The sequence below is a fragment of the Festucalex cinctus genome, chromosome 4, assembly GCF_051991245.1.
Source record: "Festucalex cinctus isolate MCC-2025b chromosome 4, RoL_Fcin_1.0, whole genome shotgun sequence".
Lineage (NCBI taxonomy): Eukaryota > Metazoa > Chordata > Actinopteri > Syngnathiformes > Syngnathidae > Festucalex > Festucalex cinctus.
The window spans coordinates 28,875,746-28,901,984 of NC_135414.1; the positions used below are offsets into that span (position 1 = coordinate 28,875,746).

A 26,239-nucleotide genomic window follows, 5' to 3' on the forward strand; every position below is an offset into this window, starting at 1 on the left:
CTGTTGCCGGTCCCTCCCTTTGGAACGACCTAGTCCCCCTCGTTATCCTTTTTTAAACAACATCTTAAAACACATCTGTATTCTTTGGCTTTTGGCGCACCATGAGATTTGTTTTTGTTGTTTTGTGGTGTGTATGAGTTTGATGTTTAGTCTACTTATTTATGTATTTATTTTATTTATCTCTTTATCACTACTTCTTATTTACTTACTGATGTAAAATGTATTTACTTGTAAAAAAAACAAAAACAAAAAAAAGACCTGTATTCGCATTCGCAAAATGTTTGCTTTGTTCTTGTTTACTGCAAAACTGATGTTTATGTACAGCACTTTGTATACAGCAACGCCTGTTCTTAAAGCGCTTTATAAATAAAGTTGAGTTGACTCGTAAGTCAAGGTGACGTGACGCACCCACCTGAAGCGGAGGAAGAAGGTGCGCGCTGCGCATGCGCATGCGCACGCCTCTCACATCGCTGTGTGCGTGTGCGGGCGCGCGCCTGTCATATTAATAAAGGCTGTCCTCCTCCACCGGCTCGGGACGGGAGCGCTCCTCGCTGCTACTCGCCTGGGAAGTCGACACTCTCCAGGCCCCCCGCTGGACGTGGAGCCGAGCGGCACCAGAGACGATGGCGGACGAGGGGAAGAGGAAGAAGAAGGACAAAAATAAGGACGACAGGGTGACATTGAAGAAGGAAATTGGACTTTTGAGCGCGTGCGCCATCATCATCGGTGAGCGTTTTGATATAACTAGTTGAACTAGTTCGTCTGCAAAACGCGAATAATGAAACATTCCAGTTGTTTTTGAGTCTTAAAGTTACACTCGCCCATGTTTGGGATTCAAATCAGCGCTTCCCACTTGCACAATGATCCCATTTTAAGCAGCAATTCGCACAATCTGACTTTCACTAGTGATGTCAGGCGGGATGCTGTTACTACTCCACTTCATTTTTTTCTCTCTCTCTCTCTGGCTTTGGGCGGAAACTGTTGCATCAGTGCCTGCCTACGTGGCTGACTTCTGTTGAACTTCAGAGTAGACTCGTAGTATGGAACTGTTTGGCTTCATATGCAGGAGGTATAAGCACATCAGAGGGTGGATGCTTTCGGTGCAGGAAGTGGCTGGCTTCCTCAGGATCGTGTTACACTGCATACATATTCCATTACAGTATGTGTCAGTATGTGCGTGCATGTTTGTGTGTGTGCGTCCAGACTTGACTTTGGCACGCCGCAGTTATTTCGGTGAGCTCCTTTACTTTGATTTATGCCTATATTAAGCAGGGTAATCAGATCCAACATAAGCAAAGGGACATGTTATCCACCCTATATAAACATAGATGCCATCAGATGAGGACGAAACGATTCGAGTGTATGAAAGCAGATCCTGTATCCGCCGATGTGACGTTGGCGCTCAGATTGGATGGACCACTGTTCGGATTTGAACTTCCATCAACAGAGCGACCTAATGGAATCTAATCCAGGACTCATGGCCCACAAGAAAACAACTATGAATGGTCCAGACAAGCGTTCAAGTCACATGTTAGCATTCTTCACTCATTCAAATGTAAAAATAAGTCAGGCGTAAAACAATAAATCGTTTAATTGAAAGTAACTGACGTTAACTGTGACAGTGTGATAAACAAAAAAACAAACAAAACAAAAAAACTGTGTAAAAAGCTAAGCTTAAGTATCTGTGATAAAAGTGTAATAATCAATGAACCAGAGAAAACAGAAAAAGGTGGAATAGTTTGGCCTAATTATAAAAACAATTTAACTATAACGCTTAACTGTCATACAGATGTAAAAAAACAAACAAACAAAAAAACTAAATAAAAACACGCACACAAGAGCACGGTCATCCGGGGACAGCTCTGATCTGCAGTAATGTTGGCAAACAGTTGTTAAAACAACAAACTTGTAGATATATTTAGCGGCGGTTATCCAGAGACGGTCCGAAGAGTATAACCTAAACATTTGGGGTTCCTCACCCGTGCTGCCTTTGCTGCCACTCAGGACAACCGACTACTGTAAATACGTCGGCGTTCCAGCGCGCTCACATGACTCCTTTCCACGAGTTCCCTTTTAGCTGCAACGCTAGCTGCTGGAGTGTGGGGAGGCCGTCGGCGGGGGGCGCCGCGTCATGTTATCTCGGCTGCGGGGAGGGAGCTGGAACAATAGTGTCAGTTTTCTCGTGAGGAGAAGATGCACGCCACCACTGGCTCACGTGCTAGCCAGGCCTGTTAGCATCGGCATCGGGTTGACGCTCGAGTAGTCACGGCTATTTATGATCAGGCGCTGAAAGGAGTGACGCTTGATTGTTGTTTTAAACCGCCACTTGGCCCATAAGGCACGCGCTCCTGTCAGGTTTTATATCCAGTCGCAGGGCAGTTTTGTTTATTTTTTTTTCATAATAAAGTTTCAAAAAAGTTACAAATTAATGAACCCTCTGGTGGTTAGTTTATTAGTGCAGTTTAATTTTAATTAGGCATGTTTTGGCCACCTATGTTTAAGACCCAGGCTAATTGCCAGATGAAGGGGAATGTAACACGCTTGATTTCCTCCACAAATTGACTCAATTCACAGTGCGTGCACATTAGCAAGTTAAGCGGCTCAATGTTAAGTGTTGCTAAGCGATTGTACAGTTGTGCACATAAGTTTACATATCAACACTATGTAAACTTACAATCACAACATTAGCTCATTCTTATGTACGTTGAGGTTAATGTTAGCTGTACTATTTGAACTATATGTATAATTATGACCTTGGCTAATTAGCATTGTATAGATGAGACATTTAAATTCAATTGCTCATGTTTGTTTGTTTGTTTTTGTATTTTTGGTTGTACAGAAAACATGCACTCCCACACAACGAAATTAAATCAGTCAAAAGAGAAAACCTGGTCTGATTATTGCTCACGTCACGTCCATGAATCAGTCATTCCATTAAATATTTTTCAACATCTCCATCAAAAAACATTACCTTTCGCCTGCCGTGCTATGTGCGGAGGTATTTTTTTTTCCAGGTCCCACACTGTGCTCCCCCTGTAGGAGCATCGTTTGTGCATACTTTGGGAATCTGTTTTTCTTTGTTTGGAATTTTCCCTCCCTGGATTGGCTTGCAACCAGTTCAGGGTGTACCCCGCCTACTGCCCGAAGCCAGCTGGGATAGGCTCCAGCATCCCCGCGGGTCCGAGAGCCAAGTGAGGAAAAGCGGTTAAGAAAATGGATGGATGGAATTTTCCCTCTCTCATTCCACGTTTCTCCATTTGTCATCTAAGAAATTGAGACGCCACCTGGCGAGACGTCAACCTGAGGTGCCATTGTCTTTTTATGTTTCTTAGATGGGTTAAAACTGTAAAACAAATTTCATTTCGCTGTCTTTGTGACATACTGCATGCAATAACAATGACATTTGATTTCCAATTCCATTTCCCTTAGCCTTGGTTCTGCTTTCATACCACTTACTACTTGCCAAATTCATGTTGGATAGACTTACCCTAAACTCTAAAAAAAAAAAAAAAAAAAAAACACTAACCCAAATCCGGTTCCACTGTAACAGTTTACGACTCATTCAAAATGGATTAAAGTGAGTCAACTTTCAAAGGGCTATCACATCCCATGCGTTTAATTGGTGTGGGTGGGGTTAGTTTTATGCCTGTAGCTTATCACGACTGGTTTGGTGACTTAAGTTCAGACATAGTCAAACATACACAAACAACAAAACAAAATGCGATGAGCGCTCCAGACTGGAGCGAAAATAATGATACAGTGAGTCAGGCTGGTTCTTTTTAAGAAGGATGACTGGAAGTGGATGTTGGGAGGGGGTACTGGATGTTGGTGGTATTTTATGACATAATAGAGACAACACGGCCGTTACGCAACATCTCACACGGCCTCCGCAAGTGAACGTGACAGCCATGAATGCTCGTCTCTGCTCACGCCGCATCCGGACCCATAGCGGACCCTCGGAGATGCTAAGAATGCAACGGAAGTGGGTTGTTGAGGTGGGGTGGAGTGTGTGTGTGTGTGTGTGTGGGGGGGGTGATGTATGATAATGAGGCTGCCATTGCGTGCCGATGATATGTTATGAAAATTTTACATCACCATTATAGTGAATTTTCATGCATGCAAACTTGGTTGTGTAATTTCAGTCTGGAGGGTTGGGTCAGGCAAATCCAAGCAATTGAAAAAAAGGATTTTTGTTTATAAATAAAACTTTTTTTAAAGTCAATTTTAGCTCTGGATTTATGTTTCGGGTCATTGGCCGTCAACTCCATAGCCAGATCCATGTAAAGAGAAAACTAGTCCCTCCAGGCATTCCATGTTTTAGAACGGTTCCTGGATTCCAGACACAAAGGTTGTGGTGGTTTTAATCCGCCATGCACACACTAGTGGTTAGAGCTAAAGGCCATTCCCCTCTAGGAGAAAATTTGTACACACCTACCCTTCAGATTAAGTCCTCAACAAACATATTCAAATTTGTTCTTTACACATGAGAACACACTTAACTTTTAACCCAACCGGGCTACAGACTTTTCTAGTTCTCTAACAAACTGCTGAGGCCTTCCCAGAACAGATATATGTATAAATACAAATTACACACAAGTGGACTCAATTTACTAATTAGGTGACATCTGAAGGCATATTATTGCATACAGATTACAAATGCACACCTCACTATTCAGACTTATATTTGCTTGAAAACTGTACATAATTTTCATTCCGCTTCACAATGATGTGCTGCTTTGTTTTGGTCTATAACATAAAACGTCAACAAAGTACACTCAAGTTTGTGATTGTAAGGTTTCAAATGTGAAAATGTTCAAGGGCTATGAAGGACATTCCATTAAAATTGTTCACAACTGAGGTTAGCGTGTTGGTGTGGCCCTCAACAAGCATTCCAGTTTATGATGCCTCCCCGCTTGACAAATTACTTGCCTTATCTCTCGACTAGTCAGACCGCAATCCTGATGAGTGACGCTTTAGTATTCTCATTATAAATTCCATCTTCTGTCAGACAACATTGCAGTCTGTTAACTAATTTGCTCCAAAAACGTATAAATACGTTGTTTTAAATATTTTAAGTGTCCCAAAGACGTATTTATACATTTCTTTAAAGTTTTTTCTTTATGCTAGAGCATACAGAAAAGGCTTTGCCGTAGCCCCTCTACTGCAGAGAACGGTTGAAACAATGGTAGTCATTACAGAAACGTCCAACAGGTGGCAGCAGAGTATAAGAGATCAACCAGGACCATGTTAAAACAAGCTGATTTCCCCACAGTTCTAATCAGATTTGTGAATAATGATAAAACTTAGCTATATTCTAATGCTAATTCTGCAAAACTGAAGCAGAAATATACTCTTTTTTTTCTGATGAAAGAAGAGACACTAATCTTTCTTTTGGTAGGTTCTATGATTTTTTTTATTTTATTTTTTATGGCAATATTATACAATATTCTGTGGGCCTTGCAAAATCAGGCAAATCCAGGAAAACAGCCGGGAGCGAAGGGGGGTTATTCCGTGAAAATGGCTGCGAGCGAATGAGTTGATGACGCAAGCCAAATTGATTATATGAATTTGAGATCGTCAATAGTCTCCATCTTAAATTTACATTAATATTTGAGCCATGCCAATGGATTGAAACCATCTCTACCTACAGTCACATTGTTAGCAAATAACTGACCAAAAAATAAAAATAAAAGTCACAATCTGAGCTTGTTTAGCAAAGCAAGGAAGACAAATTTCAATTCCTTGTAAATACACACGGCACTGATTGGCAAATAGTATATACAAGTGTTTGTTGTCATCAAAAATTTGTACATGAGCCTTCCTCACAAGCTGCACTATAATGGACCCCGTAGGGACAAACACTGGCTACTGTTACCATGGTAGCAGTTCCATTGAGAAAGCTGTGAACATCAAAGGAACAAAAGCAGTACCTTGGTGGGCACCGCCAAGGTGGTAACCGCATAAAAGGTGATGATAACCGTTGAACAGGAAATGGAATTGGCTGCAGAGGGACATGTCAAACAATATGGGCTGTACACAACCTAGGATTAATTGATTTTACATGATTTACCATGAGGGTAATCGGCACAGAAAGAGTTGCGTTCTGTATGAGCGCTCTCGCCGGCATCACAATGGCGGCAACAAGTACTAATTTGCTCGTCCCGCCCACCTTAACACTTTGCCGTGATGCATCGACAATCACCAGCGTAACGTTTCTGCATTGCGGTCAATGAAAGGGGCGTGAGAAAGTGTCACGGGTGGACGGCTGGACTGGTGGGACGGGAAATAAAGCCTTAAGAAGTGTCCAGTAGGTGGAGCAAGTGACGGTGTACCCGATTTCCGAGGCATCAGGAAGGATGGGGGGGAGCCAAAGAAAGGGAAGGTAATAAATCGAACCCCCCACCATTGGTTGTGAATTAGAGAGAACGCCATTACTATGCTGAAAGCAAAACGTGGCTTTCCGACTCCCATTGAGACCCAGGAACTCCCTTGACTGGCAACTGATGCTTAATCCAGTATTTACTTGTTATTGTCTCCACTTTCTGCATAATGATGTGTTGATATTGATATTGAAAAGACAGACAAAATCAGCAAGCTATGCTAAGATAAGTTAGCTAGAGAACAGGGTTTCCCCTTGCGTTTTATTAGCCTGGCGGCCCACCAGGCTTTCCCATCAGGTTTACAGGTCTTTGCTGTTGTTTACGTTAGCATGTCTCCTTCCTGTCCTCAGGCAACATCATTGGCTCGGGCATCTTCGTGTCCCCCAAAGGCGTCTTGGAGCATGCGGGCTCAGTGGGGCTGTCGCTCATCGTGTGGGTGTGCGGAGGCGGGATCTGCGTGCTGGGCTCCATGTGCTACGCCGAGCTGGGCGTCACCATCCCCAAGTCGGGCGGAGACTACTCATACGTGACGGAGATCTTCGGTGGGCTCGTCGGGTAAGAATATGACAAGGCTCGAGATAATTTGTTTTCTTTGCGGAACAGTTTTGCTCATCTATGACTTCATTTGAGGAGCAACTTTCTTATTATAGGGAGCTTCTTCTTTTTTTTTTTTTTTGCAGGTTAATGCCAGTGACTTGAAGCAAGGGTTTTATTAAACAATAAAAATATGACAATATAACAAATGAACAATTGGTTTTCTAATTTCAAACAAATAAAAATATATAAATATAAAATCTTAATAATTTTTCTTACCTAATTATTTTGGGGTTATTATTTGTGGTGGCCATTGCAATTTTTCAATATTACATTTATTTTATTTGTCTTTTTATTTATTTTTTGCTTTCTTACTGTAATTGCACACGTGAATATGTTTCTAAATGCAATATGTTTTTGTGTGCCTTAGCTTCCTGTTGCTATGGAGCGCCGTGCTCATCATGTATCCAACAACGCTGGCCGTTATCGCGCTCACCTTCGCCAACTACGTGCTGCAGCCCGCCTTCCAGAACTGCCTGCCGCCGTACGCCGCCACCCGGCTGCTGGCCACTACCTGCGTCCGTGAGTAGCCAATCACAATTCGATGCACCTGTGGCCGGGGATGAAACAGTTTATCCGTTTCTGATACTTTGTGTTACCGTCTCAAATTTTCATTAGCATTACTCACAAGCATATTTAGCACTAGCAGCACTAAGGATATACTAGTTTCCTGTCAGCTTCTTCTAATAACGTGTTTTTATTGTGATGTTTGTTCATTTTTCTTTTTTCATATGTTTTGGTATTTTGAGACAGTCCGCTCATGCCTTGACATTTTATTATGCGTTGGCTTGGGGATGATTTCAAGGTGTTCTGCTGCCGTGCATGAAATCGGGCAGCTGCATATGTGTCAGCTAAGATTGCAGGAATGCAGTGCATGTGAACTCTTTCAAGGAAATTGCTCTTACACGTCTTCGGCAGCAATGTGGGGGAAAAAAAAAAGGTCAGAAACTATTTTACTGCAGTGCTGGCTTTAATGATCACATTCCATGGAAGGAATTCACCTTCATCATGTGTGGCATTGGAGTTAGGGACGAACCATTCATTGAATGTGTGCAAATGTGTAAAAAAAAATTTTAATAACGCCCATATGAGGTGGTTATGTGACCTGCTGAAGTGTGTCTCAATACTAAACTATAAATCATTAGAGCTTGACAGGAGTACTGGCTGGTTGCAGTCAATACGGAAAGAAAAGTACAGTTCATCCTGGTTATTTACGGAGGCATACTGACCGGGTCGGCCAGTGAATCGACGCCTATTGAAATACATAGGGAAAAACAAAAACTAACTAAAGAAAGAAATATTCAATTTGTCTTCCATGAAAAATGGGCGGAAAAATTCTCAATCATTTTTTTAAATCTGGGTTTGTATACAATGTTCCCTTGTTTTCCGCTGGGGTTACTTTCCAAAAAATACCCGCGATAAATGAAATCCGCGAAGTAGCTAGCTTTATGTTTTACATTTACTATAAATATAAAATCCCTCACCACACAGTTTATACACTTTTCTTATCGAGGCATTTACTTTTTCTCATATTTCTCTCTTGTTTAAACATTCTCGATGTTCAAACCTTCATAAATTTGTAAAAAAATAAAATTAAAATAAAATACATGCAGAATTGCACTAAAAAAAAAAATCCGCAATACAGCGAAACCATGAAAAGTGAAGCACATTATAGCGAGGGAACACTGTATATATTTATTGTTTTTTAAATCAAAAACTCAATTCGAAAATTATCATTGCATCCTAGAGTGGATACATCCCGGTTAAAAGCATCGCTTCTTGAATCTCCGAAAAACACGGAGGAAAAAAAAAAGTGTCAAAAAAAAAAAAGAAGTGTCCTTTCTGACCATTGAACTATACAAACGGAAACTTATTTTTTTTAATTTTTATTTTTTTTTGTCTTGAGCACGTTTATTTATTTCTTTATTTTACGGGGTTTAAGTTTTTTTTTGTTTTAATTATCTATTCCTTTAATTTTATTTTCATCAGTGATGTTTGATTTTCCATTTTTTCCCCCCATTTACTGTATTTCTTGTTTATGAATCATTTCATCCCGAGGTGTGCCGTACTCCTTTTAGCTGGCTGAGTATTTAAAAGACAGTGTGTTTGACGAGTGAACCAGATAGGTCAAGATATGGGCTTCTCATTTATTCTTAGGAACCCTTTGGAGAGCCCCCCCTTGCCCACCCCAATAAACGTTAGTATTCCGCTACTGACTGGCTCACTGGCAAACAGATTTACCTGCGCTGTCACTTTCCTGAACGCCTGGCGCCTCCCTCCTGTCAGTGGCAAGACGGACACTTGGCATGTTGGACGTTTGAGGGGGAGGGGGGACACTCCAGCATTACTGCAGAGGAAAAATAGGGGGGGGGGGCAGTGTGTTAGTGGGGAGGCGTCGGCAGCTTGGTCCCACAGCAAAGCCGCAGCCAAACATTCACAGCGGAAGCAGTTTGAGCGGTGGGAGGAAAAGTTGTGCCCTGTGATGGATGCTCTAGAACGCCCCCCTGTGAGAAAGAGCGTTTAAAAGGCTATAAAATCAAACAGGTTGCACACTTATCTTGTGCGCGAATAATCCTTTAACACTGGATGAAGAAAATCTCCGCAAAGTTGCAAACATTTGGGCATTGACAAAGCTACACAAACATGACTTTGAGCTCAGCTTCTCTTCACTTCATTGACGAATCAAGTGTTGTTGTGTTGTAGTGTTCCTGACATGGGTGAACTGCTCCAGTGTGCGCTGGGCCACGAGGATCCAGGATGTGTTCACGGTTGGCAAACTGCTGGCTCTGGGCCTCATCATCATTGTGGGACTGGTTCAAATTGGCCGAGGTAACCACGCTCAACTTTTTAAAGCCTTGTTTACACCATGAGGTACTGACACAAAATCCGGCATACGTGTTCGTCGTGACAGAATGCATCAAAACCAGTACAGAAACATAGATTTTAGGATGCAAAGGTAAACGGCCGTTTTGGTTCAAGAGTGCCATTTTTATAGATTATGCACGTTTCCCAGGATTTTATCTGAACAAAGTGCAAGGGAATCTTTATAGTTCAAAGAGTTGTTCTGGGTGAACTTTAGTAGCCTACAAAAGAACCCTGTCGAGGATTATTTCTCGCCCTCGTGTGTCCAGGCTACTACGACGCGCTGGTGCCCAGTGCGGCCTTCGAGTTCAGTCAGGAACCGTCCGTTGGCCAGATCGCGCTGGCCTTTCTGCAGGCGTCATTCGCTTACAGCGGCTGGAACTTCCTCAACTACGTCACCGAGGAGGTGGTCGACCCGCGCAAGTATGTCATTTCTGAGATTTTAATCCCTGCTCACAACACTGCAAAATTTGGACATATAAACAAGGGGAAAAAAATAATGAGCTGTATCTATTGTGTTACTTAACTCATTTACTCCCAATAATGTGTAAATACGTTTTGTTTTTGTTTTTTTAATGTTTTAAGTGTCCCAAAGAGGTTTATTTTTTATTTTTTTTATTTTTTTATGCTAGAGCATACAGAAGGCTTTGATGCAGCCTCTCAACTGCAAAGAACGGTTGCAGTAATGGTAGTTATTACATGAACGGCCAGCAGGTGGCAGCAGATCAAAGGAGATCAACCAGGGCCGTGTAGAAAAAAAGCTAAATTACTTACAATTTTAAATAGATTTGTGAAAACTGATGAAACTTAGCTCTATTCTAATGCTAATTGCTGCTGTTGAATTAGGAACCTGCCCCGTGCCATTTATATCTCCATCCCGTTGGTGACGCTGGTGTACACCATGACCAACATCGCCTACTTCTCCTCCATGACCCCCGAGGAGCTGCTGGCGTCCAATGCCGTGGCAGTGGTAAGCGTTTACACTAGTGACTGTCACATGAGTTGGCTTTGCGCTAATGGGAAGCACAAGCGTGGCTGTCAAGAGAGTTGTGCTCATTTTACTGTTGTTGAGTCGTCCAATTAGTAGGAGCGGCGCTCAGTTTTATTCAATGCAAAAGATAAACTTAACTGAACTTGCAAGCAGCAGCGGACAGGGATGGGCAACTGCTGGACGGGGCCACAATTTTTCAACAGTGCTACTGGGGGCCAGATATGACCGCACACTTACTAACCAGATGTATGACAAAAATGTTTTTTTCAAAACAAAATACATGCAAAATGTGCTCTTAATACTGTATATTTCTTTTTTGAAAATACATTTTTCAACGCATGTATAAAAGATCCACTATCCTAACGCAACAACAAACGGCTTGATACAAACAACAAAATTACCACATATTGTAATCCTTTATTCCTCTGCAAAGGTTTCTCTCTTAAAGGTTACCATTCAAGGATGGAAAAAAAAACTGCTGAACAAAAAAAAAAAAAAAACAACTTAGAATTTTAGTATTATTGAGGTACTATGTGTGTCCTGCATATCATTAACAAATCTTCCAAAAATTATTAGGCGTACTACTCGCATAGCATAGGGTAATATAAGATAAGGTCAACTGAGACATGTCTGCCATCTAGTGGCGATTGGTAACAGTACAACTTAAAACTACAGTCGACCATGCATATTCTCAGTTCGGCATTCATGGATTTGCATATTTTTATTTTTTATTTTTATTTTAGGTAGCCACAATATTTTTTCATATTTTGGATTTTTCTGGGACCTTTGAGAATTAAAAAAAATAAAATAAAATCAATAGTATGAATGATGTTGGTGTTGCTATCGTTTCACGTTGCAGACTTTTGGTGAAAAGCTGCTGGGCATGTTCTCTTGGGTCATGCCCATTTCTGTGGCCCTCTCCACCTTTGGCGGCATCAACGGCTATCTCTTTACCTCTTCCAGGTGACATACTTGCACACAAACACTCATACGATGCCACCAAAAAAAAAAAACAAAAAAAAAAAAACAAAAAAAAAAAAACAGCTAGCCGTCTTTGGCGTTGGTGGAGGTGTATATGCATATAATTTGTGTGTGTGTGTATAAAATCCGTCTGTAGGTTATGTTTCTCGGGGGCCAGGGAGGGTCACCTGCCGTACTTGCTGGCCATGATCCACTTAAAGAACTGCACGCCCATTCCCGCCCTGCTGGTCTGCGTGAGTAACTGCCCTTCCTGCCACAGTAAAACCCAGGACGCAACATTACGTACACCCGCATGCGAATACGCAACATTTGCCCTGGTGTCCCGCTGCAGTGCTTTGCCACCATCGTCATCCTGTGCATCGGTGAGACGCACAACCTGATCAACTATGTGTCCTTCATCAATTATCTGTCGTACGGCGTCACCATCGCCAGCCTGCTCTACCTCCGCAAGAAGAAGCCGGACCTGATGCGCCCAATCAAGGTACTCCGACTCCAGAAAACTCAAAAAAAAAATTAAAAAAAAAATGACCCACTGACACAAGTTTGACTGATAAACAGGAAATTGGGTGGGCATGTCAAGTCAAGGCATTTAAATGTTCCATTCCAACATACGCTTTTCTTGTTTGAAAGTGGTTATAAACAGGATGCAAGGAGGGAAAAAAAAGTCAGCAAGCCATATCCTAGATTGAACAGGAAGTTGGCCATCTAATGTTGGTGGATAATGGCAACAAAAAGCTTTCGAATCATTTAAAAGGATTTGCAACTAAAGACGGGTGGATTTTGTGAAAATTTACCCCCAGTCGCTAATTTCACCCACCAAACAAAATGTTGTGTCTGTCTAACAGCATGCACACAAAAAAAAAAAAAAGTCTGAGAAACCCGAATTGAACAGGAAGTCAACCATTTTCAGATGATGCAACAATTTTGGGTGCGTTCCAATCTTTTTTGATCGTTTGGAATGCAGTGCAAAGGCCGTTTATTACGCTTGCTGCTTCATTTTTCAGTTTTTACTTGCGACTGCCCCTTGTCAGATTTACTGTTGATATTGGGTGCCATCTGGTTTCTTAAACAACATTATATTAGCAATAGCATAAATAAAGTATAAATTCCGTGCAAATAAATACAGCCTTGGTTTTCTCTTGGCATGTCTCCTTCCTCTCATATTCCAAAAACACATTTCAGCATTTTGAAGACACAAAACAAGGGGTGTCAATAAACTCTCACCACATCAGCGTCACCCCTTAGGGGACTAGTTGTAACTATGAAACTACTGTATGAATGTGTTAATTCCTCATACATGGACCCAGCATTCACTTATTATCAACATTTTTCATCAAATTAATGTGTAACTTGAGCTCAGAAGTAAAGGGAAAATATTGTCATGACAAACGGATATTCAAGAAAAGTACTTTGAAGTACAAATGAAATGATGTACCATTTGAAGTACAGCCAAAAATATAGTGAAAAATATGCCATTTACGTTCTTGTCTGACAGTTAATAATTAAAAAATGAAGAGTCTCAGTGATGCTACATTTTGTTATTGTTTAAAGATTTAAAAAAATAATAATTTATCATCACGTAATCAAGAATGATTGCATAAATATTAATAAGTATTCGCAATTCTGAGCTTACGTCACAAGTCAAAATGGCGGTCAACTCTCGGCTCATTGAAAAGCAATGTTGGACTTTGGATCGTTGTAATTTCATTTGTGAAGATTATTTTGATGTCACGATGTAATGAAATGTCTGTGACTGTAACATTCTGCCTGGTTTGTATGCTAGTACAATACAATACAATGCGCCGTTGTTTGCATCGTGTAAACAAAGCATTTGCGTTATTCATAGGTATGAATATGTAAGCAGATTTTTGTGTGCGTGTTGTTTGCAGGTGAACCTGCTGATCCCCATCGCTTACATGCTCTTCTGGGTGGTGCTGCTGTGCTTCAGCCTGTACTCCGAGCCGGTGGTGTGCGGCCTGGGCATGGTCATCATGCTCACCGGCGTGCCCGTCTACTTTGTGGGCGTCTGGTGGAAGAACAAACCCAAGTGGATTTACAAAGTCACAGGTGACTTTTCGCTTTGTACGTCACGTCCGTCCGTACCTGTGTGCGCTTCATGTTGTTCATCTCCCGCAGAGAAACTGACCTACATGGGCCAGAAGGCTTGCTACGTGATGTTCCCTCAGGAGGACCCCGATGAGGCCCAACCACTCACGTCGTCCAAAGACAGAGACTGAGCCTTTGTCGCCCCCTGCTGGCTTGATCCACACATACACTTGTTGGAATATGATTTCAGAGCGACCAAGACACACTCAGGACAGACGCAGTGCTTCCGCAAAGTATTCAGAGTGCTTCGTTTTTTTTTCACATAAAAGTCTTATTCCAAATTGGGGGGTTTTCCTGAAAATTCTACACACAATAAGTCAAGGCTGAACCAACTTAAGCTCAGTTTTGAGCTTCATGGCAAAAGGCTCTGAAATACACTTATGGACACGTAATTTCAAAATCTAGAAACGACAATTTAATTAATCAAAAGTGTTCATATCATTATTGGATGTAGTGTGCAGGACTTTGAGGGGACAAATGCTGGAATGCAGCTGTAGCAGAAAATGTGGTCAAAATGAAGCACAGAGTATATTTTCGGAGACACTGTAAGCACAAACGTAAACACAAACACATTTTGCGGTACGGTGCCGCCCTCTAGTAGTCAAAAGTGTTTGCAACAGGACTCAAACACGAGCACCTGCAAAGCTCATCTCAAGCCGCATCCAGTGCTTCCTGTTTGTCTGATGCACAAGGGCGCCCCCCAGAGGACTGGGGTGTTTACCATAATTGTTTCAATCACTTTTTTTTCTATGCAATTTGGCCTCTTTTTTTTCTTTTTCTTTTTTTTGTCCACACTAAAATGGTTCTAACTCGCAGGAAAGGGATCCAAGACAAGGTAAAGACTTTTTATGACTTAAAAAAGAAAAAAAAAATCAATGCAAAGACTTTTATGTTGTCAACTTTTGAATTTAAATGGATGTGTTATTGAGGATTTATGACACTATCAGTTTCTTATGCAGTCAATGTGCCTTTTTCCGTTAAATGACTTTCATGAGGCTTTCCATTGGCTTAACTGTGAGAAGAGGGATGGGGTGAAAGTTCTTCCCTGGTCGACTTCCAAGCTCTTTTATGTTACGTGTATGTGAATGTGCCTTATTGACGAGCATTTGTTTCATATGTGTGTATATTGTCATATATTTGTCTCATATTTGTATTGATGCCAGGGGAACACAGCTAAGTGTTTTTTTATGTCATGTTGTTACTGATCAACAAACGGCAAATGGTGCACCTCTCTCTATATTTATATATGGTAAATGTATATTAATTGCTGTTATACTGCCACTACTTTGTGCTCAGCTATGTATATGTTACTTCCTGGTTTGTTAAATAATAATAATAATAATAATAATAATAATAATAGTAACCCAAAGATACACTTTCTACTTTTTTTGTACAGTATATGCAAATTGTTTGATATAATATGGACTCTTTCAATACAATACACCCAACACTCTGATCTATTCTCAATCTCATCATTCTTGGATTTTTTTATTAGCACTTGAATGAATCTAAAATTGTTTATAAAAATGTTGTAAATGTACTTTGCAGAAGAACGGAAGACTAAAAAAGTGCAAAATATAACAAAACTGAATTTGTATTGTACGGTTTTGACGTCATACGAAGTTGTGTCCCAATACTAGTGTCAAACTGTTGAAACAAATCAAGAAGAAGAAGAAGAAAAAAAAAAAGACATTTCTGCTGTTTGTGGACTGCTAAGTAGTTGTGTCTCAAAAAATGTTGGTCTTGTGTGATTCAAGCAAATAAACACAAAGCAGATCAAGTTTCCCTCATCTGTGGAATTTGACAGCTAATGTTAAAAAATAAATAAAAATAAAATAAACCCTGAAGGTGTCTGTTGTGTTTCAAACTGTTGCCACTTGTCAAAACAAAGCACAAGTGCATCTGGAATGTATTCAGCACTTCACTTTTTCCACATTGTCTCACTATATGTTACAGCCTTATTCCAAAATTTATTAAATCTATTTCCCCCTCATCCATCCATTTTCTTGACCACTTATTCCTCACAAGGGTCGTAGGGGGTGCTGGAGCCTATCTCATCTGGCTTTGGGCAGTAGGCGGGGGACACCCTGGACTGGTTGCCAGCCAATCGCAGATTTTCCCCTCAAAATTATTATTATTTTTTGTATGCCAATTTATTAAAAATAAAAACTAAGAAATCAAAGGAACATACAACAGGTATTCACAGCTACAAAATTGAGCGCACATGTCACTCATATTGTGTGAAGAATTTTGAGGTATTAGTATTTTTAGTATATGGATGTAATAGAGCAAAATGTGGGAAAAAGTGAACCACAGAATTCTTTCTGGATGCACAATAGGATACAATGCTACTTTACAAAATGATGTGACAGTCTTGAAAATGGAAAGATAAGCATAGATCAAATGCAAATATGCCTTTAACCAACTGTTAAAACAAACTAATGCTTCTGCTAATGCTAAAAACAACACTAGCAATGAAAAAAAAAGTACATTTTTGTGGATGCAGCTGACGCATTTAAAACCATTTACTGTACGTGTTTTCTTTTGTAAATGTTTGTAAATATGTAACAAAAAAAATCATATCTCATTAAATATATCAACTTTTCAGGAGTGTAATGTCTACCCAATAAATTGTGTCTCAACTCTCAAATGTTTGTAATGACAATCATTACAATTCGCTTCACAAGAACTCGATTAGCTTCCAGTTGAAATGAAGCTAACATCCTTAACAGTTGAATTATTAGTGGTAAAAATGGTTCAAGTCATATGAGCACAAAGACAGCAGCAGTACACACTCAACACGTGAGTGTCAAAACAAGTTAAATGTACCTCGGCATGCTAAAACACGGTTGGTTAAATGGATTATAAATCCTACCTGATGGAAGCCATAATGCTAGCATATTGTGGTGAACATGCTTAAAAAAATAAAAATAAAAAATAAAAAATAAACTAACCGAAAGTCACCTCTATTAGGTGATATTACAAATATAATTTTCTAAATATTTCTAAATAGTTTAGTTTAAAATATTGTGATATCAAGAAAAAAATGCTCAGACTTTATTGACCGCAGGCACAGAAACAACCAATAACTAATCATGTTTTTTTTGTTTTTTGTTTTTTTACAACAATCCAATAAACTCATAAAAGAAAATGAACTCTCTGAGGAGATATATAAATATATTGTTATATATAGTCTTCCTACACTATTCCATTGTATTTATTTACCTGCGTGCTAGCATTGCTAAACAATCCCGAATCTGTTCATTTGTGCTGCATTCCAAAATCTGGGAAATCGGAAACGTAATTTGGGGCAAAGTGCATTTGAGCTTCAAAACATCTTCACAGAGCGAGTTACATTTTTTTAGGTCACATATTCACCCGCCATTTACAGCTAGATGATATTCTTGTTTTTGTTGGCCATGTTTGCCTCTGAGCTATGAAGGTGTCAACTGCGACATTTAAAAAAGTTGCATAAATGACCAGTTTAATTGAATGCAGCGTAATTTGCCTCAAGTCGCCGTAACGAGCAAACATCCCCCTGAGTGGAGAGAGGGCACCTCTCCTACCCGTTTTTATGGTGGCAACAGAATGGAAAAGAAGCATTTAAGGCATTTTCGGGATCACTTAAATAGTCTACGAGCAATGCAAACATCGATGCGTGGACAGCCGTTTGATAATTCATTTGGAATCCTCGCAAACCAGCAGTATATGATGTACTAGTACACCCATTTTAGTACTAAGGTTTGCAATTCAAATGGCTTTCCAAGACGTAAGAAATCATGGCACATGGTAGGCATCTCCAATGGTGGCACAGTGCGTAAAATATCCCTTGACGCTAATACTAATTTAAGCTACCAAAAATACTCAGTACAGCACACTAGGTTACATGCTGGGTTGGGGAAATCCAAGTCCAAAAAGTAAAAACCCTGAAAGAAATTTGGCTTCAGCCACAAGTTCTTCTACGAAACAGGCGGAGATGAGCTCATTAATTAAGTGGGAGCACCCATCCTGTGGCAGGGTTTTTATTATCTGGACCTCAATTCCCCAACCCTGGTTACATGTTTAAAACAAACAAACAAACAAACAAAAGTTTCTTAATAAGTACTAAGTAGGCTAATACTGGTCCATGGATGATGAGATAAATCAGTCCCGTAGCCTACTCTTGAACAGAGGTGGTAGTTCCATCATCAAAATTCCACAAACAAAAGCAATCTGTTATAATAATAAAGGGGAAAAAACTTGGGGATTCAGGATTTGTATTCTGGAGTGAATGGCCAGTTCCATCATGGCCTAAACTTCAAAACATCATAAAGTATGTTTTGCTTGTTTGGTAGCACGTCTCTACTAGGAGACGCTACAACTTTGCGGTCATTTAAAAATGGTAGCATCCGGTTTGTCCATCTAATTTCATGAACCAGAAACTTGTCTCTTATTAAAAACTATTAAAAAACAAACAAACATATAAAGCGGTACGTTTTCAAAGTTAATTTAGTCTTTTCGACAGTTGAGTTTTGACGAAACTCTCTCCGTTTCTCAATAGTACAAACAAAAAATGTGACTCTTTTTCCTCTTGTTGACAATTCAGTTACAACATAACAGTTCCCCAAGCTAGAATGCAAATGCTATAAACAGGAAGTATCCCGCTAGCTAACAAACATACACTCCAAATAAAAAAATTTATACTCTACCATTAACCCTAATCCTCTACCATTGGTCTTTCACCAGTCCAGTTCTTTCAACTTGAATTCAATACCCAGAGGTGTCAAATCCAGGTCCAGAAAGTAAAAACTCCACCACAGTTTGGCTTTAGCCACAGGTGCTTCCAGTTCCCCAATTATAAAACAAGCAAGTGTGTAATAAATATAAAGCCCATTTATGGCTTGCTAGCAAAGCATATTGGCACAAGGCAGTGACTGAAAGGCGGCCATGGCATCTCAACCTTTTTAGCGTTTAGCTTGTTGCAATTGTTGAAAATTTTCTTCACAATCAGTTAAGGGGGCTCAAGGACACTTGTTGCCGGGCGGATTAGCGGGCGTCGCTTGTCAGCAAGGCGTCGTTTGCTGACTCACAGGGTCGCTGCCCTCCCTCCTCTTCCTCCTCCTCTTCTTCCTGCACCTCATCTCCGCCGCCCGGCTGTCATCGTCACCTTCCGACGATGACGACGACGACGACGATGGAGGCACGCTCCCCAGGGGGTGGGGCGGAGCGGCAGCCGCGAGGGAATTGGCTGGCGGGAGAGGTCCGAGTGAGGAGTAGCGTCGAAGCGAGACCCCCTTCATGTTTAGCGCCAGATCCAGAACCAGTTTTCTAGAGGAGCGAGGGTGGGGCCCCGTAAGAAGCTGCGCCCCAGATGCTTCACTTGGACCGGGCGTCCCCGGGGATAGCGCCGCCCCCTCCGGGCTGTCACCTGATTGGTAAGATAGAGGAGAGGCGGGACTCTCGGATGCGCACTCCAGTGGGTCGGTGCCCTCCGGGTGGCCCCGGGCAGGCTGGGTGTCCTCGTCGCCCGCCGCAGTTCGGTAGCTGTGGAGCCCCAGATTGACGTGGGCGCCGGCCGGTGGGTCCAGAAGGGGGACGTGGCCTCTGGGGCGGCCTCCTCGGCGGAACAGGCGCCGCCACAGGTGCCCGAAGCGACGCCGCGATGACGTCGAGGAAGCGGAAGAGCGGCGGCTCGTGTGACGCCGGAGTTGTCGGCTCATGGCTAAGCGAAGGTTCTGCAACACGGAGGCCTGAAAAGGAGGCGGGTGACACAACCAGAACCCTCGTGAGGACATTTTTATGTGCCGATACGCAGTTAATGAACATTGACGACAAACCCACACCTCAAAAATAATCAACCGATTACATGCAAGTGATTTAAGCAGAAGCATTTATTAAACAGTGACAATTTCAAGTGAGCTCAGTTCATTGTATGGACTCGAGTTGCACGGAGTCACTTGAGTCAGTGAAGTTAGCATTCGCTAACATGAGTTAGTGAACCGCTAGAAGTGAATCATTTGAGCCAACTTTGCTTCAGTCCGCCAACTGTGCTTCGTCTGCGAACTCGCACCAGTCACCCAACCCAACTCATCTGAATTATCAGAGTCTGCAGTGTTTCCAAAGAATCCGCCAACTTGAATCAGTCACTCAATTCAAATGGAATCATTTGACTCTATGGTGTTTTCTGGTGCGTCTGCTAAACCGAATCAGTAAACTGAATCAACTGACTCCATCCATACTGTATATGGATGGACTCAGTTGATTCCTTTTTTAAATTCAGATTAATTTCTTAAAATTAACCTAAATTTGCTTATTTTGCTCTGGCAAGTTGTTCTTTTGCTTAAAATATGGTTGTCAGACAAGATCATTGTGCTTATTTTAATATACTTAATTATCTTATTTGATTAAGCAGTTTTAGCCTTGAGCGTAAACAGCCAGTTTTAAGTACTGTGAGACTTAAAACAAACATTTTCTACATTTTAAGATGACTAATCCACATCAAAGGCCCTGAACTGGGGTTTCATCTGTTGAATTTTCTTATTTTAAGATTTTGCATAATCTAGTAATAAGATAGATTATATGTGATTGTAAGTGAAACTTTTATTTGTAACTGTAATGAAAACTGTTTTGCTGCCTCTTGGCCAGGACTCCCTTGAAAAAGAGGTTCTTAATCTCAACGGGACTATCCTGGTTAAATAAAGGTTAAATAAAAAAATAAAAAAATAAATGGAAATAATACAAGTGTGAAAACGATCAAACAAAAGTGCGATATAGCACTTTATTGTCAGCAATTTTTTTCTCTCTTGTAAATCATTGGTTTCTTTTCTAAGTTCATTTTCCTCTCTCCAGTAAATATAGCACCAGCTCAGTGAAAAATGGGACTTTTTACCTCCCTGCTTGACACTCAGGCTAAGTTGGCCAAACAAAAATGAGTACGTATGAATTTTAAGACAATAGTTCTATATATTACAGCTTGAAAAAAAAAGTCAATATTACTTAGTTTTAGTCTAAAAAGATTATTTTCAAGACCGGTTGATATGGGCCTAGTATTATTTTCTTATTTTTCAAAATCTTGCAGGTAAATTTATGTAAAAGTTTCTTGTTCTGGTGCCACATAATTTTGTTTATTTGGAGTAATAATTTTCTTATTTTACTATATTTTTTTCCCCTTAAATTTACTGTAGTACTCGTGTATGTGAGCGTCAGCCTACCTGTGTCGGGTTGTAGGCGGGGAAATCCTCCACAGGCGGAATGAGTCCCTGCGCTATGAGCTGCCCGTAAGACGGTGGCGCCTCCCTCTGCACAAACTCGGCTTCCATGCGCGACATCTGCGTCTCGAAGGCTCGGTACTCGCGGCCGCGCAGGGCGTGCAGCTTGAGGGCGCAGCCGAGCGCCACCACCAGCAGCAGGCCGCACACCAGGCTGCCGATCAGCGCCGCCGTGATCACTTTGCGCGGCACCGCGGTGGGGCATTCGCGTTCGTCGCTGCCGTCCGGGCAGTCCTCCTGGCCGTCGCAGCGCCACGTCTCGAAAATGCACAGGTTGTCGCCGCAGTGGAAGTTGCCTGGCTGGCAGTCGTAGCAGTTGCTCTCGTCAGAGCCGTCCGGGCACCTTTTTCCATTTTCCATTTCAGTGGGGGGGGGACAGCAACAAATTACAAACATAATCAAATTTATTGGACAAGGACAGAATTTCCCCACCTATTTGGGCAAACGCAAACATATATATTATGTCGTCAGGTTTATGTCAATGTATTGAGCTAAAATGCTAATATTTCAATGTAGACGCATATAGGCGCTATTGAGAGATGTGAAATGGAAAAACGAGGCGTAGCTCCATGCGGTAGGGCTAGCAGCGCGATTCCACACTGATTTTGAGTTCACAGGTTACATGACCTGAAAGCTATTGGGCTAAAATGCTAATTTTATGTATAAAAATTCCTATAAAATATTGAGAGAGATGAAATGGAAAAACAAGAGGCGTACCTCATATGGTAGGCCTAGCATTGCGATCCCACACTGATTTTGAGTCCACAGGTCACATGACCTGAAAGCTATTGAGCTAAAATACTAATTTGATGTATAAAAAATAATAGAAAACATATTGAGAGAGGTGAAATGGAAAAACAAGAGTCGTATCTCATGCGGTAGGCCCAGTACTACTATCCCGCACTGATTGGAGTCCACAGATCACATGACCTCAAAACTATTGAGCTAAAATGCTAAATTTTATGAATAAAAATTCATAGAAAAATATTGAGAGAGGTGAAATGGAAAAACAAGAGTCGTATCTCATGCGGTAGGCCCAGCACTACTATCTGACACTGATTTTGAGTCCACAGGTCACATGACCTGAAAGCTATTGAGCTAAAATGCTAATTTGTACAAATAAAAATTAATCGAAAATATTGAGAAAGGTGAAATGGAAAAACAAGAGTTGTATCTCATGCGGTAGGACCAGCACTGCTATCCCACACTGATTTTGAGTCCACAGGTCATGTGACCTCTTTATTCAAAATCAGTGTGCATTCACTTTTTTCTTTGCGTTTAACCATAACTTCTGCAAAAGGGTCACACTAAAATGTTTTTGGCTTGAATCTAAATGTGTCTCAAAGGTCCAACTTCAAACTAACTTCACCTTGGTTATATATTCATATATCTCGAGTCGACTACCTCTTCTGGTTGTTGCAACGCTCTGACGGCGGATAGCAGGCGCCCGTCGCGTCGCCACCACACGGGAACTCGCCATCGGGACACGCCGGGCAGGACGCCTCGTCCCGACCGGACGGGCAGTGCCAGTAGCCGTCGCAGCGCTGACGTTCCGAGTAGCAACCCTGCTCGCTGCCGCACGGACGCTCACCGGGGAAGCAGTAGCCTTTTACCTGCAGGATCATGCCGCAGATATGGCAATCCATCACAATTTGACAGCCATGTGCAATGGAAAAAAACACTTTCACAATCTTTTTAGGCATATATTTTCAAATATATTTTTTTTCATTAAAAAAAAATGTAAAATTATTTTTTTTCAAAAACATTTGCATATTATAAAATATTTTGGCCAAATTGACGCCGCGCCCAAAATAAAATAAAATCTAATTTAATTATATTATTTTTTTTTTAAATGAGCTTGTATATATAGTAAGGCTTTTTTTCTGTTCTCAAGACTTTTTTTTTCCCAGCAAATTCTGTATGTTCCCACATTTGTATTCCTGATTTAGAGTTTAAAGGCATATTTTTAGCCAATAATTAAAAACAGCATTTTTTCAGCCATATTTTTTTTTCACAAAATTATTTTTTGCGGTATAATTTTCCCGCAATTTTTTCGGCACATGTAACCCATGTGATGTTACCTGGTAGGTGGCGTTGAACCCGTGTCCGGGACTTTGCGCTTTTGCCGTGTAGAGGACGCTCATCTGTCCCCGGCTGGACTCCAGCAAGGTGGGCTGACGGTTGTTATGGTAGGACAGCACCTGCAGGAGGTTTTCCGCCCGGTGGAAGGCGCCGTCGTACACGTGCAGCGCGTCCCCGGGCCCGAGCCGCAGGTCCAGCCGCAGCAGGATGGGTTTGGGGTCCCGCGTGTCAACCACCCACGAGCACCGCAGCTCGGACGTCGACCCCGGAGCCGGGCGGAAAAAATCGGGCGAGGCGAAGGAGCCGTAGAAGTGGCCCAGACGTTTCCCGCAGGCCGTGTCGGGGCAGCCGAGCTCGTCGCTGCCGTCCGGGCAGTCCCGGGAGCGGTCGCAGCGCAGGCTGGCGGCCAGGCAGCGGGTGGAGCGGCCGGCGGCGCAGGGGAGCGTCCCGAGCGGGCACGGTCCCGCAGGGGTGACGGTGGGCGGCGGCGAGCAGCCCCGCTCGTCGCTGGCGTCGCCGCACTCGTCCTGGTCGTTACACTTCCAAGAGTGCGGCACGCATTTGCCGTTCCCGCACAGGAACTCGTCTGCTTGACAGCTGCTCTGACCCAAATGACCTGCACAACACATGGAAAAAATAATAATATTTCAGTTTCACGCATACTTGTTTCCAAAGTATTTTTTTTTTTTTTTTTTGTACCAACCCATCACCAATTTTTAGGCACATTCCAAAGTGTTATGTTCTGGAGTTGGATCCCAAAAACGCAGACACAAATAAGAGTTTAACACTTTATTCACATAACATCGAGAGGCTTAGCACAAACTTGACTAGACGAGAAATAACGAGAATGTATCGAGAATCACGAGACGCTAAACTAATTTGAGCTGTGGAGGTGCACAGAGGAACAGAGGTAATAATGCGACAAACGCACACTCAGTCAGGCTTATATAAGCAGCGAATCGATCTGATTGGCTGTGGCTAGACATGTGGGAAACAGGACTGACATGGAATTATCTGATTGGCTGTCGACCAGATAAAGAGATTAAAGATTCTTGACATCACATAGCTCCTGACATCACATAGTGTCTTACCAGTTGAAACTAGATGTTGTTTACATCAGTTCAAAAAGACACTTGACCTCCCGGTCATGACCCAAACATAACCCTTGCATGACACTAGTCATGACACCGAGCCCCTTACACAATTTTGATCTGATTGTTTTTTAAATTGCATATTTTCTCTTCTCTCTCTCTCTCCATCACATGTTCCTGTCTGGATGCAGCAGCCAATCAAATGTGCAAGGGGAGCGTCCTACCTAAAACTCAAGTGGAAGTCATAATAATAAGCTTCGCATCATACTTGATATTATTTTAAAAAAAAGCAACTTGTAAGTCGGGTCACTCTTACCTCAAGGCATCGCTGTATATCGTATGATTAACATGCATGTATTCATATATGTTAATTTACCTTTGATGTAGGACATGTGGAAGCCTTGAGCTTGCCCCGAGCCGTTAACGTTTGAGTGGAAGTAGAGCCAAACGCGCCCCCTGCTGGTGATGAAGGGCGGCGGCCGCACGGAACCGCACAGACGCAGCGGGTCCGGAAACCCACCGCCCCATCCGGATGACGTCATCAGCAGCCAATCACCAGAAACGCAGCTCCCCGGCTCGCCAACGTCAAACACACGGAAACTGAAAGACGTGCGGGAATAAGTGTGTTTATGTGCTTCATGTTACATGTGCGTGCGTTAGGCTACCTGATGGTAATAATCTCTCCGTGGCCTGCTTGGATGTTCCAGCTGCAGTTGAGTCCGGCGGGGTAGTTCAAAGGCCAGGAGGGGCTGAAGATCACACCCCTGCGCTCCATGTGGACCTCCACCTGATCACCGCACCCTGCTGCATGCACACACATGCGCACAAAACTTTCAAATATGACTTTTTATTTTTATTTTTTTTTTTTATTACCTTAGTTTTACTTAAACTATTTCCCAATTTTTAGGCAGATTTTAACACAATTGTTTTCAGGCGGTAAAAATTGAGGCATACACTTCCAGTTACCACCCAAAAATGTTTAGCTTTTTTTTTTTTACTAACAATCCCGCCCACTAATTTCTTAGGCACTTTATTTATCACTTTATTAATTATTATTATTATTAAGCTCAGGTTAACGGCAACACTGTGTGCGCGCGTGCGCGTGCTCTGCAGTGATGTAATGCTGATATACTGTAGCTGCATCCTGGCGGTGAAAGGCCATCCCGTGTTTACACACTCTGACTGATCATTTAGCCACCGCAGATCGATACAGCAAGCGTGTGTGTCTGTAAAAGTGTGTGATGATGACGTCACCAAAACAAAAGCCCACATCGTTTTATTGTGAGCACCCCCCAGGGCGAGATAAAAACGACCGCCACAACAGGCATTACAAATTACAATTAATGATGATTATGAATAACGATACACTACTATTACATCATTAGTATCTTCATATTCACCATCATAACGGTGATAAATTACATTGCACGGATGAATTGTTTGTTTCACCTGAACGCAGCACAGCAGTGCAGAGCACCAGCACCAGCAGCATCCCAAGCCGCACCGTCGCCCCCATCGCTCCTCTTTATCCGAGATTGGGCCTCCTATCTCGGACACGACCGCCACACTCCCACCGGCGTGACTTCCATCGGTTTTCAGCCAAGCGAAGCCGACATGTTAAAGTGGTTTTAGAAAGGCATTGTGTGTCCTTTAGCAAGTCTACAGAACCGGGGTGATCCTCAATGCAACAAAGCAAATATCCGGTTTACAACTTCAATTTAAAGGTTAAATTGTAGGGAAATCGGAAGGGATTGCAGCCACTCAGTCAAATAGTGATAGTAATTTAAATTATAATAGAATTTAATCCGAGATTCAGTCCTGGATTGGAGCAATTCGGGTGTTTTAGCACATAGATTCGCAATGAAATTTTATTTTGAAAACAACACCGTCTAATTTCCGCTACAA

The 26,239-nt window shown here is 41.9% G+C and overlaps 2 protein-coding genes across 2 annotated transcripts; one reads left to right on the plus strand and one right to left on the minus strand.

The window, feature by feature from the left end:
* The first annotated feature begins 497 nt into the window (after positions 1-497).
* Positions 498-15,370, plus strand: slc7a10a (solute carrier family 7 member 10a). Its single transcript, XM_077520136.1, has 11 exons — positions 498-726; positions 6,731-6,935; positions 7,345-7,496; positions 9,678-9,803; positions 10,106-10,259; positions 10,683-10,806; positions 11,687-11,790; positions 11,945-12,041; positions 12,140-12,289; positions 13,698-13,875; positions 13,945-15,370. Exons 1-11 carry the CDS (start codon positions 624-626, stop codon positions 14,043-14,045), a joined length of 1,494 nt encoding a protein of 497 aa, XP_077376262.1. The 5' UTR covers positions 498-623; the 3' UTR covers positions 14,046-15,370.
* A 61-nt stretch (positions 15,371-15,431) lies between these two features.
* Positions 15,432-26,011, minus strand: lrp3 (low density lipoprotein receptor-related protein 3). Its single transcript, XM_077520135.1, has 7 exons — positions 25,784-26,011; positions 25,000-25,138; positions 24,711-24,934; positions 23,243-23,859; positions 22,566-22,774; positions 21,105-21,504; positions 15,432-19,643 (listed from the first exon to the last, which is right to left on the minus strand). The coding sequence occupies exons 1-7, from the start codon at positions 25,848-25,850 to the stop codon at positions 18,957-18,959; spliced, it is 2,343 nt and encodes a 780-aa protein (XP_077376261.1). The 5' UTR covers positions 25,851-26,011; the 3' UTR covers positions 15,432-18,956.
* Positions 26,012-26,239: the final 228 nt, after the last annotated feature.

Excerpts from the sequence above, each read along its gene's own strand:
- lrp3 (XM_077520135.1), bottom strand. The coding sequence starts at position 25,850 with ATGGGGGCGACGGTGCGGCTTGGGATGCTGCTGGTGCTGGTGCTCTGC. Across the intron at positions 24,935-24,999 it reads GGAGAGATTATTACCATCAG|TTTCCGTGTGTTTGACGTTG; the intron begins GTAGCCTAACGC and ends CACGTCTTTCAG. Across the intron at positions 23,860-24,710 it reads CCACATGTCCTACATCAAAG|GTCATTTGGGTCAGAGCAGC; the intron begins GTAAATTAACAT and ends TGTGTTGTGCAG.
- slc7a10a (XM_077520136.1), top strand. The coding sequence starts at position 624 with ATGGCGGACGAGGGGAAGAGGAAGAAGAAGGACAAAAATAAGGACGAC. Across the intron at positions 12,042-12,139 it reads TTCCCGCCCTGCTGGTCTGC|TGCTTTGCCACCATCGTCAT; the intron begins GTGAGTAACTGC and ends GTCCCGCTGCAG. Across the intron at positions 12,290-13,697 it reads ACCTGATGCGCCCAATCAAG|GTGAACCTGCTGATCCCCAT; the intron begins GTACTCCGACTC and ends TGTTGTTTGCAG.